Consider the following 15760-nt stretch of genomic DNA (forward strand, 5'->3'; position numbering starts at 1 on the left):
GCTGGTGCTTGCGTAAAGAGCCTTGGGCAAGGCTAGCCACAATGTTGCCAACTCAAATATAAAAAAAATGTGTAGTTATAGATTCTTCATCAAATTAGGAATGTATCTACAAGTCCATTAAGACTATAACCAGTAACCACTAAGCAGCTAGCTCTGGGTAGAGCATGGAGGAGTTCCTGTCTCCATGCTTTAACCATACACTGATACCTGAGTTGAAATAACAAACATGCTACCCTGAAAGACATTGGACACTATTGGTAATTGTCAAAGACTAGACTTCACAGTTGGTGTATCTCAACATATGCATACAATAAACCTGTGAAAATTTGAGATCAATTGGTCGCCGAAGTTGCGAGATAAGTTTGAAAGAAAACAACACCCTTGTCACAAGAAGTTGTGTGCTTTCAGATGCTTGATTTCGAGACCTCAAATTCTAAATCCGAGGTCTCGTAATCAAATTCGTGGAAAATTACTTCTTTCTCGCAAACTACTCCACTTCAGAAGGAGCCGTTTCTCAAAATGTTTTATACTATCAACCTCTCCCCATTGCTCGTTACCAAGAAAGGTTTTAGGCTAATAATTATTTTGAGTAATTACCAATAGTGTCCTCTGCCTTTAAAGAAACCCTCACTGGAAGAAGCTTTGGCTTTTAAACTACAAAATGCTTTCCAAAAAATATATATATATAAATCATGCACCAAGAAGAGAAAATAAAGTACACCTTTGTATTTACACAATTGCAAGGCTTTTACATTGTTTATTGGAGTCAAGAATGCTGTGGTTGGTATCATGTTACACAACTGAGCAAGCTGCAGGCTGTAGACCTCACAGGTCTCAAACCGAGACAAAATGACGCTAATTTTGAAGACAAATAATTTGATCGATTTTGGTCAGTACTCAACTTGAATTACAGTCAATAAAATTTTTTTTTTTTTGCAAACAACTGAGTAGGCTTAAGACCTCATTGGTCTCAAACCCAGACACAGTGATTGTCATTTTGAAAACGAAAGTCAAACATTTGATCTGATCTACAGTCAATAAAGTTTGTTTTGATTGTACATGGGGCTTTGTTTTTAGATGTTGACTTCTCAACGATCAGCCTACTCTAATCACCTATGATTAGAAAAAGAAATTAGCAAGTCATTCATGCACTGTACGATAATGGCCTATAGAGGGCGCTGCAGCTCACTTTTCTTAAAATGTCATTTACAAAGTTATGACAAGGAACAATGACTTGTGTTTAAGCCTTCTAAAAAGAAAAAAAATGAAAGACAACGAAAACAAAAACTGCCTGCAGACAATTCTTTGTCAATGTAAAAAAAAAAAAAAAATGAAAAGCTATCTACAAAAATAAGTTTTAAATAATCAAGTTCAGGAAAACAAAAACAAGTTTATCTGCAGTAAAAGTTGAAGACACTTAATTTCATTCTGTACGGAAGACAAATGAGGAGAAAAGAAGTAAATGGTAATATAAGAAACAAATATAATTTTACCCTGGCATGAAATGTGAACCATTTACTCCAAGATATAAGCAAGTGAACTCAACAAACTTGAACCAAGATATGAATTCAACTGAATTCAACAGGCTCAGTGTAGCCCAATTTGACGTATTTTTCTCCAGCTAAGAAAAGGTTTTTGCCCTAAACTAATAATATCTACCACAAAGGTACTGATTTTTTTTTTAAATAACCTTTTTTTAAGACACTTTACTCAAATTGAAATGAGAGGCAGAGCACCATTTATACATCTAGAAACGATATCACATCTGAGAAGTCAGACAAGTCTACACATAGGTTAGTGTCAAAGGTCGTATCTCAAAGGTCAAAGCTGACAGCTCAGAGCAAGTTCGAGTGTGTACCATGGTTAACTAAAGGTTGACCATTTTGACTTGAACCCAGGCTGGTCGACCATTGGTTGACTACTGTGGTCAACCATTTAGAACCAGCCTCATGACCACTGTTTCTTCACTGGTCCCAATAACCTGATCCATAATAACATGTGTAAAGCACAGACGGGAACCAGTGACACTATAGCGAACACGCAAAAGGCAATTGAGTGTTGAATACCGTGGTACCTGTGGTTGACTTCCAATTGAGTTGTTTGATTAAATAAGTCACTGCACAGGTACGTTGCTAGTCAGTGGTCAACCACAGGTCAACTAATGTGTGCACCTGAACTTGCTCAAACAAGATCTTAAATACATTTTGTGGATAGTAACAAAGTTGCAGCATCTAAAAACACACCAATAATTTCTCTGCCATCCTTTCCCTTACCTTAATGTCAACAAATCCATGTGTGGAAAATACTTCTCCGCTAATAAAAAATGTCATAAAATTTTCTGGTTTTCTACGTCGCTACAGTTGCTTAAATCTCCCGACTGACTGGAGAGATGAACCTGATCAGTGGAGTTTCCCAAGCTCGGCTTTTCTGAAGACTTCAGCTGCTGTGAATATTAATGCATCGATGATCCCCGCTACAGTAAAAGTTCCTCCAACAATCGCACATATCTGGAAAGGAGACAACGGTGTAAATGTTTTGGTTTTCACCCATACAACACTGTGTGTTAGCACTTTATACTCTGTACTTTCCAGAGTCCTGTGAAACAAACATCAAAGGCATATTACTTGGGTGGGATTCGAACCCACTACCCTTGCAATTCTAGAGCAGTGTCTTACCAACTAGACTACCGAATTTGCCTGGTAGCTAGAGGCAATTCGAACCCACTACCCTTGCAATTCTAGAGCAGTGTCTTACCAACTAGACTACCGAATTTGCCTGGTAGCTAGAGGCAATTTGAATCCTATGTTTTGGCTGCGGGTTCTGCAACGATATAATAGATGTTAAATTTGCATAGGGATAAAGAATATTAATTTTTGGTTTTCACCAATACACCAATGTGTTAGCACTGTATACTCTGTACTTTCCCCGAGTCCTGTGAAACAAACATCAAAGGCATATTACTCTGGTGGGATTCGAACCCATGACCCTTGCAATTCTAGAGCAGAGTCTTACCAACTAGACTACCGAGATTACCAGGTAGGGAGAAAACAGTGAGTGAATACGGGTTAGACATGAACACTTCATGAACAAAATGTTGTTACAAAGCAGTGAACGATTTCTCTTGTACATGTAAAGCGGAGCAAAGTGCTTTAGAAGTTGTACCAGTTGCTACCCAAAAACCATCAACTTCTACTCAATATTGGCGCTCAGTATGTACAAATTTACTTCTGTCAAAATATTTTGCTATTTAGAAGTACTGGACGAAATCGATCTCTGAAAGAAATTCATTCACATGGTTGTCAGCAGTTGTTCGACTCAAAATTAAAAATGGTTTACTTACTGTTGTGATAAAGGTGTAAAATGGCGCCCTCTTTTCATGATATTTGACTGTTATTGGACTGATGTCGTAACGGAACCAAATTGCTGGCAAGACTCGATGACCGTGCCCGTGATTCTGATACTCCTGAATAAAAATAATTTTTCCAAACTCAATTAATGGCAGAATATAAACAGTTTATTGAATTTATATTGCGCTCTCTCCAGGACCAGCCTAGAGGGCACATAACAGTCGAAATGTCATAATAAATTTACACAGAAACATAATAAACTTACACAGAAACATAACAAATTTACACAGAAACATAATAAATTTACACAGAAACATAATAAATTTACACAGAAACACCAGTAAAAATAAGCTTACTAGAAATAAAAGCCTCTTAGACAAAACAAGTTTTTTTTTTAGTTTTTTTTTATATTAATAACAACAATATTATTGTAAAGTAAGAAAGATATAAGCACATTTGAGAAAAAAATTATTTTTAAATAAAGACAATTGCCAAAAATGAAGGACCCCAAAGTTATGAAATTACACACCACAAGTTGAACAAATAAACAAACAAAAGAGACAGTCAGTACTTTCCCCGAGTTCTATTAATAAAGTCACAGGCATATTACTCACGACTTTTGCAATTCTTGAGCAGTTCCATATCATACCAACTAGACCCCTGAGATTTCCCGGTAGCTAGAGGCAGTTCGATATAATGGATGTTAAATTTGCACCCAGGATCAAGAATATTAACTTTGTTTTTACTACTCAACCAACGTGTGTTAGCAGAACAACGGGAGACTTTTGGGACGCAGCAGACTTACCAGGTAAAATCCACTGTTCTCGGTAATGTGCGCATGCTCAGAGCTACATTAACAATAGAAATTTACCTGGTAATTTGCCACCTAGCGTTCAAAAGTCTCTAATTCTCCACACAATGTGCGTCTGCCTTTCCCACCAAATTTGGAGTCAATTCCTTTGTGTATATTTTGACTCCCAAAATGGCAGACAGGATAGGCGCGCCTAGTGTGCTGCGCGTTATGCGCAATTTTTTTAAAGCTAGGTGGCAGCATACTAACCAGGTAAATTTCCATTGTTTACGTCGTTCTGAGCATGCTCACATTTCCAAAAACAATGTATTTACTGGTAAGTCTGATGCCTTGTAGAGTTGTAAAAAGTCTCCCATTGCAAAATGTATTAAATAGGTCAAAGGTCAACTTACCTTATAAGCAAATGTATATTGATATGAAATGTTCTGGTTTCCCCAAAGATCTTCATAAACAGTTGGGACAATCTTTATGTAATAATCATGTGACGATTCCGCTAAAACGACAGAAAAACAAGGAGGACTGATTAGAATAAACAGTCTCAACCCTCCTACTGTCTGATCATTCAATATCATCCACTGTGGTTTTGCATGCAATATATGTGTGTTGATTGCATGCATCTAACTGTACCCATGCACCACAGTTGTGCCATCATAAAATAATGAAGAGTTTGGACTAGCAGGGTTAGAAAAAATGAGCGGTTTAAAAAGGTAAAAGATCAAAGGGTTGAGAATAGCAGGGGTAAAAGAATGAAGATTAGAATAGCACGGTTTAAAAAGCACTGAACATTATAATTGGTAATTACACACAATAGTTATTAGCATAAAAACTTACTTGGTAACAAGCAACATAGAACTGTTGATAGTATAACAAATGGTGAGAAACTGCTCCCTCTGAAGTAACGTCGTTTTTGCTCAAATATTTGAATCTGATAAAAGACTTCAGGCCTGAAGCCTTTTTTTAGGCATCGGAAAGCACACACATTTGTGCAACAAGTGTTTTTCTGTCATTATTCTCTTGCAACTTTGATGATCATTAGGCTCAAATTTTCACAGGTTTGTTATTCAATGCATCTGTTGGATACACCAAGTGAGAATACTGGTCTTTGACAATTACCAAACATGTACCTTTAAGGATTGAAAGGTCTACACAAATTGAATGTTTAGAATAGCAAGGTTAAAATTTAAAGGTCTAGAAAGCAGAGGTAATAGAATATTATAGGGTTTAGAATAGCAGGGGTAAAAGAATATAGGGTTTAGAATAGCAGGGGTAAAAGAATATAGGGTTTAGAAAAGCCGGGGTAAAAGAATGGATATTTAGAATAGCAGGGGTAAAAATTGAAAGGTCTAGAATAGCAGAGGTAATAGAAAAACAGGATTTAGAATAGCAGGGATAACAGAATATAGGGTTTAGAATAGCAGGGGTAAAATAATATAGGGTTTAGAAAAGCCGGGGTAAAAGAATGGATATTTAAAATAGCAGGGGTAAAAATTGAAAGGTCTAGAATAGCAGAGGTAATAGAAAAACAGGATTTAGAATAGCAGGGATAACAGAATATAGGGTTTAGAATAGCAGGGGTAAAATAATATAGGGTTTAGAAAAGCCGGGGTAAAAGAATGGATATTTAGAATAGCAGGGGTAAAAATTGAAAGGTCTAGAATAGCAGATGTAATAGAATAATAGGGTTTAGAATAGCAGGGGTAATAGAATAGAATAACAGAATAGAATAACAGGGTTTAGAATAGCAGGGATAACAGAATATAGGGTTTAGAAAAGCAGGGGTAAAAGAATATAGGGTTTAGAATAGCAGGGGTAAAAATTGAAAGGTCTAGAATAGCAGATGTAATAGAATAATAGGGTTTAGAATAGCAGGGGTAATATAATATTAGGGTTTAGAGTAGCAGGGATAAATAAGAATATGAATAGCAGTGGTTAAAGAATGATGGTTTAAATCACTTCAAAAAGTTTGAGTTAGAAAAATGTTGGCAGAAATGTTTTAATTCTTACCTTTTGCATTTAATCTGTCTTTGTTTAAAAGTGGATTAAATGCTGCTCTTTCACCAACAGACGAATTCTAAAAAGTTAAAAATAAGCAAAGTTTAGTCTCATGTGAAACTGAAATGTAGGAAATAATACCGATTTATCTGGTATCAAAAGCTTGTCTCTAACAGTTAGTGTGGTTTAGTTTCAATGGACTATCAAAATAACATTACAAATATTTAAAGGGCTTGGGTACTTTTTGTACAACACAAAACACAAACGCCCACAGATTTACATCTAACTTACATTGTTTAAAGATAAAGGTGACAGAAATCTTCTGTTTAAATACTACTTGCTGAGGTGCTGTAGTTTTTGAGAAATGAGTCAAACAATTTCACCAAAAATAATTTATGTCTTCAGCGAAACGAAAATTATTTTAGCATGTACAAAAGATTTATGTGACTCTCCTAAAAACATTGCTCTGTGATTTTCACTTTTTTTTCTCTCAAAAACTTGATGACTAATGAAGATGATGTAGTACAAACATCTTCATTCGCAGTGAGTAGGGAATCATGTCATATGGCCAACAAACTTGATCTACAAAAGGTATCAAAACCCTTTAATGGCCTGACATTTTGACTTTATCAGAGCCTTTCTCTCATTGTAACCTTTGAAAAAGACTGTTAGGCCGTGTCCGAAACGGCGACTTCGGCTACAGCTACGGCTAGATCGCGCGCGTCTGCCTATTCTTCAACACTGGTAGACGCGCTGATCTAGACGTAGCTGTAGCCGAAGTCGTCGTTTCGGACACGGCCTTAGGGTCAAAGCACCAGGACATTAACTATTTTTTAAATTTATACCATAGGTCCTTATGGTTGGTAAGCAGCTATCAACAGTCAATTCTATTTTCTAAATTACATTACGCTACAAAGTTAGCATAGTATGATGCTAGGAAAAAATGCTGTTAGGGTTGAAGCGTCAGAAAATTTATTACTTTTTTGCATTTCTACCATAGGTCAAAAAGGACCACTTGGTTGGTTATTAGTTTGCAACAGCCATTTCTTTTTCTAAATTAAATTACTTCTTGAATTTAGCAAAGTATGATGCAAATTTAAAGGGGGAAAAATGCTATATAATTTCTGAACGGTAATGATATTGATTGTTTGTGATTGAAACTTGCCACACTCACCGAAAGATCATCACCAAACGACACATGATCAATAAAATGAGCAAAGTCCGGTTTCAGTGGCTGGTTCATACCGGCTGCATGTGTTGAGACGTGGAAATTACCAGGAACCTTTGAGAGAAAATAAAGAAGGATATCAAAGGTTGAACTGCAACCGATTCTACAAAGAGATGAGATTGATCTTAAAGGCATTGGAGCCATTTCGTAATTATCAAAGACCAGTGTTCTCAGTTGGTAAAACCCAACATTATATGCACAAAATAAAAAAAATTCTGAAATTGCGACCCAACTTGTCATGGAAGTTGTAAGAGAAAATTTATACACAAAAAACTTGCACAAATTTGTTTGCTTTCAGATGCCTAAATATTAATATAATAGACTTCATCCCTGAAGCCCTTTAATATTTAAGTAAGAAATAACCTCTTTCTCAAAAACTAGGTTACAAGAGGGAGCTGTTTCCCACAATGTTTTATACTATCAACAGCTCTCGTTACCAAGTAAGCTTTTTACGCTACCCTATTAAATCGTTTGCAGTACCCGCTGCTAAACATAGGACTCAAACTGCCTCTAGCTACCAGGCAATCTCGGTAGTCTAGTTGGTATGAACCTGCTCTAGAACTGCAAGGGTCGTGGGTTCGAATCCCACCCGAGTAATATGCCCGTGATTTTGTTTTCACAGAACTCGGGTAAGTACCCAGTACACAGTGCTAACACACATCGGTGTATATTGGTAAATATATTACCAATATTGTCCAGTCCTTTAAGAATAATCTTAGTTCTTTGTGAAATTGAGCTATTGAATCATCTGTAAACCAATAGCTAGATTACACAAAGATGGGGTTAGAGGTCATAAGAGGTCACTAGAGGTCGTTAGAGGTCACAAGAGGTCGTTAGAAATCTTGAACATGTGCTTATTTGATTTACCTTATTTACAGAGAAGCTCGTTTCAAACAAACATCCTTTGTTATCATTGATAGGTATCTTCTTGGTGTTGTCTACGTATCCGACCTCATGGCGGCCCATGTCATCTTGTATATCCAATCCAAGTACTAAGACAAATTAAACCAATCATTAAACCATCAATCTGCATGCTTGATATCTTTACTACCAGGGGTCCAATTTCATAAAGCTGTTAAGCAGAAAATACTGCTTAGCACAGAAAATACTGATTAGTCAATTTCTTTGCCAATCAGAAACGAGTGGGGCACCAGTTGCAACAATGTAAACTTTGTGGAATTTCGGCTGGTGACTAGTTTCTGTTTTATGCTTACATGCTTTATGAAATTAGGCCCTGGCAACAGTCCAGCATTTGGAAACTACAGGGTACCTGACTAAGGAAGTCACAACAGGGCCAAGTTTAATTTTTAATTTTTTAATTGATAACAAATGCATTTTACCGGCTTGTATGCTTCGGTTTTGAAAGGGCAAGGACACCAAGGCATTTTCTTCTTGGTAAAGGGCACCCATATGATGAAATTGCAAATTTGTACTGGAGCATTTCAAGGGCACCAGGGCAATGACCAGGGGACACGGAGGCAATCGTGAAGTATCAGGCCTGATTTTAGTTTACAAGTAGCTATGCTGCTGGTACCGTAACCATTTTTTAAACAAAAAAATTTCTCAACAAACATAATCCAACAAGAGTGTCCAGTCCAGTCGTAGAGCCATTTATTGATACTTCTTTTCAATTTGTCTTACCTGTGCATGATAAACGAGGTAGGGTAATATTCAGTCGTACTTCAAGGCGTGCAATGGTGCCTGGATTGTCCACATACAACTCACTCACTCTGTTAAGAAAAAAATATCATATAGAAGTTTAATAACTATTTAATTCAATTTAAGTATGCAATTATTCACTCTTTCGTAGTGTTATCCAAAGTATCAACAGGGACAAAAATTTGAAAGGAATTGAAAAATGTAAAAGCTAAAAAATGCTTGTTAAGATATTGCCAACATGTCATTGTCTAGAATTTGGGCAAGGAGATGGGGCCTCAGCGCCCACACTCTGTGTGAAACGCAACTGGCAGTAGACTTTGGTAGGAAATTGTCGGATGCGAATTTGTGAAAATCTGCTTCAAACGTTCATTGGCATCAAGTATGTACCAGGTTTTAGTGCAAGTTCTCTTTTGTTATTCAAAGCATTCACAGACTTTTTGCAAAAGTGCAAATACCACGGCAACACCAACAAATGGTATACAGCCTAAAAGCCCAGTAGAATTACGCTAAAACTCAACAAAAATCAAAATTTCAAATCAATAAAACCAGGAGTCTGTGATGTATTATTTGCTAAATAAGCCAGGTGTATATAACCAGGCCTGGAATGACACACAAGCCACGCAGACCATGGCCTCTCTGTTGCCCTTGATCTTGGCCTTGATGCCTTTCAAAGGTTTCCCAGTGACATTCAAACATGCCCATTGAAAAAACTATGAAATTCCAGGCCTTGATAACAAGTTGAGATAACAATGAAGAATGCTGATGGTCATTAATTCATCTTCAACTTATCAAGCCACTAAAACAATATCACTTTCCTGGTAATAGGGAGCTTTCGTTATGGACAACGAATGGTTCTGCAACGGTAGGTAGTTTTCAGCCAAACGTTGTCGTTTTCAGCACAATGCAGATTCATCCCAAATACCGTTGTAGAAATTAAGGGACGACTATTCTCAAAGCTGACGCATGCGTAGATGACGCCAAACATCATCATTACCGTCGCAGAACCATCCTTTGTCCAAAACCAAAGCTCTCTAGTATACTATTTTGATAATTTACGACAATTTTACAAATTATAATGGAACTAATTTAATGCCTCACTTGGATGCCCTGTCTTTATAAACAAATATTTGCAAATTGGAATATGGATTTTTCTCTGTGGGCATTTAGACCATATGGTCTAACACAGTCTGTATTCATACAGCACATTATGCATAACCTAACTTTACTATGATACGTGAATATTCATAGCACAAAGTATCGCAGAACAACTACATGTACCCACCAGTATTTTAGAGATGCATGCACAATTGCCCCCCAAAATGAATTCCATTTCATTGGTGTCTAGTAAAAATTGTACTACTTTTTACTCTGACTGTAAGTGTTTTAAAAGTATATTTTTGTAAATAATGTTTTTCCTTATACTCATTTTTAAAGAAAACAGGTCCACAATGTAAAACAGCAGTTGTGCTTATGTTTGTATCTTGTATAGATCCCTAAAGATCTTGAAATAAATTAATAGTTTTCTGAGTAAAATACTTACACATCTGGTTTGATGAAAGTTGTAAACTCTGACAGCAGCAAGAAAACAATGAACAAAATACTGCATACCGACACTGAAAATGAACAAAATCCCAGAAAATATTGGTTGGTTTGTTAGCATTTCATATCTTGCCAGGCCTTGCTCCGTATCTTGTTATTAATTAAGTAGCCAACCGTGCTAAGAAACTCAGGGTTTAACTTGCCCCAGGAAGTTTTAGTAGCCCTGATTTTAAGCATGTATTGTCACAATCTTTCTGATGCATCAATGGTAGCAATAGCAACAAGTAAAAAAGGCAAATAAAGTTACACCCAAACACTAAAAAAAACTAGGCATTCTTCGATTACACAGCTAGCCCATAAATTTGGCGCTTGAACAGTGAGCAGAGAATGGTGTCAGATCATAAAATTGAATATAGTTTGTAATCAACCAACACTAAGCAGGACAAAAAATACATTGAATGTAAAATAATAAGTGCTCTCCTCAATTTCGTATTAATACTCAAGTGTAATCAAATTCTGGTAAACATTTTAATATTTTGTTGATGTTTTCTTAAGAATTAAAATAAAACAAAGGATAAGTTTCCCTTCGTTTAAGGAAAGTGCTAACGTACCTGCCGCCCCAGCTAGTGTTGGCTGTGTCAAATCCTTAGGAACTTTCCTGTATACGTCAAGTCTATAGAGCAAACCATAACATTATAGTAACAATATAGTAAGAATTTCAGAGTGTGTGGCTATTTTTCTGGTATAACTTTCCATATGGCGCCACCACTTTTTCACTCATTTTATTTTTACAAAAAGGGATATCTCATTTAGGTAAATTAAATACTATATTATTTCATATCAAATGAAAAAAAGGTGGCGCCATACGGTAACTTTTCTTTTTTCTGTTTACCAACCTCGCTTTTTTTAAAATTTGTATCCATTTTAAATTTACTATAAATGATGTTAAGGGCAATTCCACGTCATGGACATTACGTTTGGGGACATTACGTTTGGAGACATTTTTAGAACTTTGTTGGTCAGTTAAACACACCAAGAGGCTTTGATTTATAGTTTTGTGTGTGATACTAGTATCTTGTGTCCTAGTAAGTCAAATGATACTATATACTTGGAAAAGTTTGAATTAATTAAGGAGTCAGAGCATTGCTAACGAGCGGCATGGACATTACGAAAAGCGGAAGTGGGTTTTGGGTACAACACACTCAATTCCAAAACTCTGTGAAGTTAAAGTTCAACATTTTTAGAATACCTTTTTATTTTCTAAACAGGGAAGCAGTTAACATGAACAGTGATAATATTTTTAAGAAAACTTGTCAACTTTCTTGTTACACGTCTTAATAGAGCGTCATGGACATTACATTTTGGGTTATTTTTAGCGTCATGGACATTACGTCAAACTTGTAAAATATGCGTCATGCTTTTACCCTGAATTTATAAACCCATGTGCTGCCAATAATTTATGTGTTTTAAACTATATTGAATATGTCCCTGTCTTAATGTTTAACCTCTTCCAAACATTTTTAAGAACCAAAACTCCCCCGGAATCTCACTTAAACACCGCCCCTCGGTAAGTCCCCTTTTTTCACTTTCATTGTGAATAAATTTACAATGAAGTTTCTTTAAAATTGTGAATACTTACCCCCAGTTATATGTTTTAAGCTAAGAATAATTATAATATCATCTAAAATGTAACCAGGAGCCTCCTGGCAGGAGGGCATAATAGACAATTGTGCCAAACATTTCCCAAAAATCATAAAATTGGCAAAAAAAAGCTTTTTTAATAAACGATGAAAAACATGGAAAACCCAGAAAAAAAGAAGAAACAAACATAGATTTGAAATCCCTAGGTATCGCTCTTTCTTGCTACCCTAAATTTAATTCCGCAAATTTGACTTCAACTGAGGACACTTTTTGGTGGAATTGCCCTTAACAGGGATTACCAAACGATTTATTTGTCCCCATAATGTTATGCTAATGACAAATGTAAAACCCAACTGAATATTGCATAAAAATACGTTGTGACTAGAGACCCTTACAGTTCCCCCCCCCCTACTCTCCATTTGCTTTTAAAGGGAAGGTACATGTTTGGTAATTACTCAAAACAAATATTAACCTAGAAACTGACTTGGTAACGAGCATTGGAGAGCCGTTGATAATGATAGTATAAAACACTATGAAAAACGACACCTTATGAAGTAGAAAAGATTTTGAGAAAGAGGTAATTTCTCACCAAAATAATAAAAGACTTCTAGCCAGAAGTCTTTAATTCCTATCTGAAAGCACACAAATTCATACATTCGTCATTTTCTCGCAACTTCGATGACAAATTTAGATCAAATTTTCACAGGCTTGTTATTTTATGCTAAATCATGTTGGGAAACACCAAGTGAGAACACTGGTATTTGACAATTACCAAACATGAACCTTCCATTTAAATCTCTTTATTTAACGGTATTCATTTAATTTAGCTCTATTTTAAACAATGTCCATACATACTTTCCAGATAACTTTCTCCTGTATCCTGCCACCACTTTTTCACTCATTTTTTACAAATAAAAACTTTAAAATGGATCTCATTTGACAGTTTAAATTAAAACTGTTGAGAAAGACAGGTATAAATTAGACACTATTTATTTCATATCGAATGAAAAAAGGGTTGGCGTGATACGGAAACTTTTCCTCCTTTCTTACTTCATCAAATGATGTTGTGGGGGAACAAAATAAGTAAGTCGTTGTTGTTTCCTTCCTCAATGTTTACATGTTTTTAAAATGGAATGCAATGATGATGCAAACACCCGTTTGTTTTTTACCCCGTCCGGAAACTGGGCGCAAATATCTTACTCACCTCCGTATGTCAAATCCCATGATTGCAAATACGTCAGCTGCAGCTTACCATCAATAAATCTAAGGAAACTATATTTACTTCACCCTCCTCAATCCGAAAGTAATTAAGTGTTTAGAAACCTCAAAAATCAAACAAAAACACTGGTAAAAACACACACAGCCGGATGCAGAAGGAAATCACTACATGTTGAAGTGATCTGGTTTCGGCCGCATACAGCTCTTGCGTGTACAAACACAGACGGTGAGGTACAGTAGTTTACGCTATACAAAATTGGACCAGACTACATGTGAGAATAATTGACACGTCCACATGGTTGCTTGTGATTGGCCAATCAGCATTCTTGTTGATGATTCTCGATTTAGATCTACAAGTGTATCATCACAATGATTTAGAATGATTTTATCAAAAATGCCCTTTAAACTGTTGTCATCAATCAAAATGGACTTTAAAAGAAAAACTAGACGCACCCTTTTTTTAACTTCTTATTTCGTTTCAGCATGGAGGTAGCAGTGATAAGTGTGGGTGTCTCCCCGTCCAGGCCGTGCCATCCCACCCAACCAGCCCCCGGTCGCGCCCCCCGGCCCGATGCCCCGTCAACGGGGGAGGATAGGAATGACCCAAAACGTTGAGAAATCTTTCGAGAAATAACATCACAATGACACACTCATTCATACACTTTCTCAAACACATGTTTGTTGAATGACTTTTACTTCGGTAAAAGAAAGCGATGTCAAAATGTCACATAAAATGTACTCAGAGTGACCTTTGACCCTTCGGGCGTTACCACTCCTCCGTAGGGGATAGGCTACACCGCCGGCCTCTAACATTGTTTCTCTTACTACACAATAAATTGTCAAAAACTTAATACAGTCCAATCTGATCTTGTAAAAGATTTCTTCTTCTCGCGTATTTCGAGACAATATTTTTAGATTTCCGGAGTTGTGAAGCAGCCATAGGCTCTCTCGTGGCCTCGTCCACTCCCATCAGCACAGGGATGCCATTTGGTGGTTTAAACAAATGCATAAAAATAGTGATAATATCACTTTGATTTTTAATTATTGTTCCACAAAGTCTACATGTGTATTTATCATCATTTAAGTTTTTTGTTAAAGACAATGTTTGGGGCGTTTAAACCATTCGACTTTTTAACCCTCTATAAAAGTAGTTGAATAATTAACCTGTAAATTATCATTTCCAAAAGGTTGTCGCGGTTTTGAGATTTCGCCGAAACTCCAGAGAGAATAATAGAGTCCAGGCGCATGAAGAATAATCTATAGGAAAACACTATCTGAGAACGTTAACGCAGCAACGCTTCTCATATTTTTGGGATATGGTCCCTTTTCCACGTTTCTCAAAATGCGTGTCTCTATCCAAAGATGCTGTGGGCTACTTCTTGCCAAGTAAATTGTATTGCCATTCATTTTCAGATTATTTACAGGGCTTAAAGACTTCTCTTGAAATATTATTCCATGAAAAGCTTTACTTTTTGGGAAATCATTAAAACAATATAAATTCTTGATAGCGAGAATTACGGATTTATTTTAAACACATTATGTCATGACACGGCGAAACGTGCGGAAACCAAGGGTGGCTTTTCCCGTTATTTTCTCCCGACTCCGATGACCGATTGAGCCTAAATTTTCACAGGTTTGTTATTTTATATATAAGTTGTGATACATGAAGTGTGGGACTTGAACAATACTGTTTACCGAAAGTGGCCAATGGCTTTATGTTTTTATTTAACTTCCGGCGGTAAGGGGTAACATACGATTAAAAACACTTACTATACCAATACAATACTACATCAGACAGTATTCAATGAGAAAGAAAGCAAAAGGTGTCTCATTTTTAATTTTAATTTCATGACAGCTAATTATAGTGAAAGTTTGTCTCAAAAAAGAAAGCGAAACCACATCTGCTGGAAGTGCTGATTATAATCAGTAACTTTTTTTCCGCATGAAGTCAATTTAATTTCCTGGTTTCGAAGACATTTTCGTCTATTTTAGGAAAACGATTATCCTGGAGTGGTTTCCGTGTTTTGCTTTAATTAGACTAGACCTAATAATAGACCATAAGCAATTCTTTAGACTCGAATAGGGGAAATAATATGCATAATAATGAGTTCAAATGAACGGCTTTTTTAGCAACAACATTTTCCGAGAATACTGTTTACGAATAATAATGCCGCGAGAGACCTTTTTTTGTAAGAGACAATTTTAAAAGGCATTACCTTCGGTAATTGTCAAAGACCAGTATTCTCACTTGTGGTATCCCAATGTTGTTTACAATCAACAGCTCTCAAGTGTCCAGTAAAGATACACATGATCGTTAACAAATTC

At 36.2% G+C, this 15760-nt stretch overlaps 1 protein-coding gene across 1 annotated transcript; it reads right to left on the bottom strand.

Moving 5' to 3' along the window:
* Positions 1-1959: 1959 nt before the first annotated feature.
* LOC117295053 (endoplasmic reticulum-Golgi intermediate compartment protein 1-like) lies at positions 1960-13631 on the bottom strand. Its single transcript, XM_033777624.1, has 10 exons — positions 13422-13631; positions 11188-11249; positions 10578-10650; positions 9020-9108; positions 8246-8370; positions 7325-7432; positions 6163-6229; positions 4551-4651; positions 3341-3463; positions 1960-2507 (listed from the first exon to the last, which is right to left on the bottom strand). Exons 1-10 carry the CDS (start codon positions 13439-13441, stop codon positions 2400-2402), a joined length of 876 nt encoding a protein of 291 aa, XP_033633515.1. The 5' UTR covers positions 13442-13631; the 3' UTR covers positions 1960-2399.
* Positions 13632-15760: the final 2129 nt, after the last annotated feature.

This window comes from Asterias rubens, chromosome 9 (genome assembly GCF_902459465.1).
Source record: "Asterias rubens chromosome 9, eAstRub1.3, whole genome shotgun sequence".
In the NCBI taxonomy this organism is placed as follows: Eukaryota; Metazoa; Echinodermata; class Asteroidea; order Forcipulatida; family Asteriidae; genus Asterias; species Asterias rubens.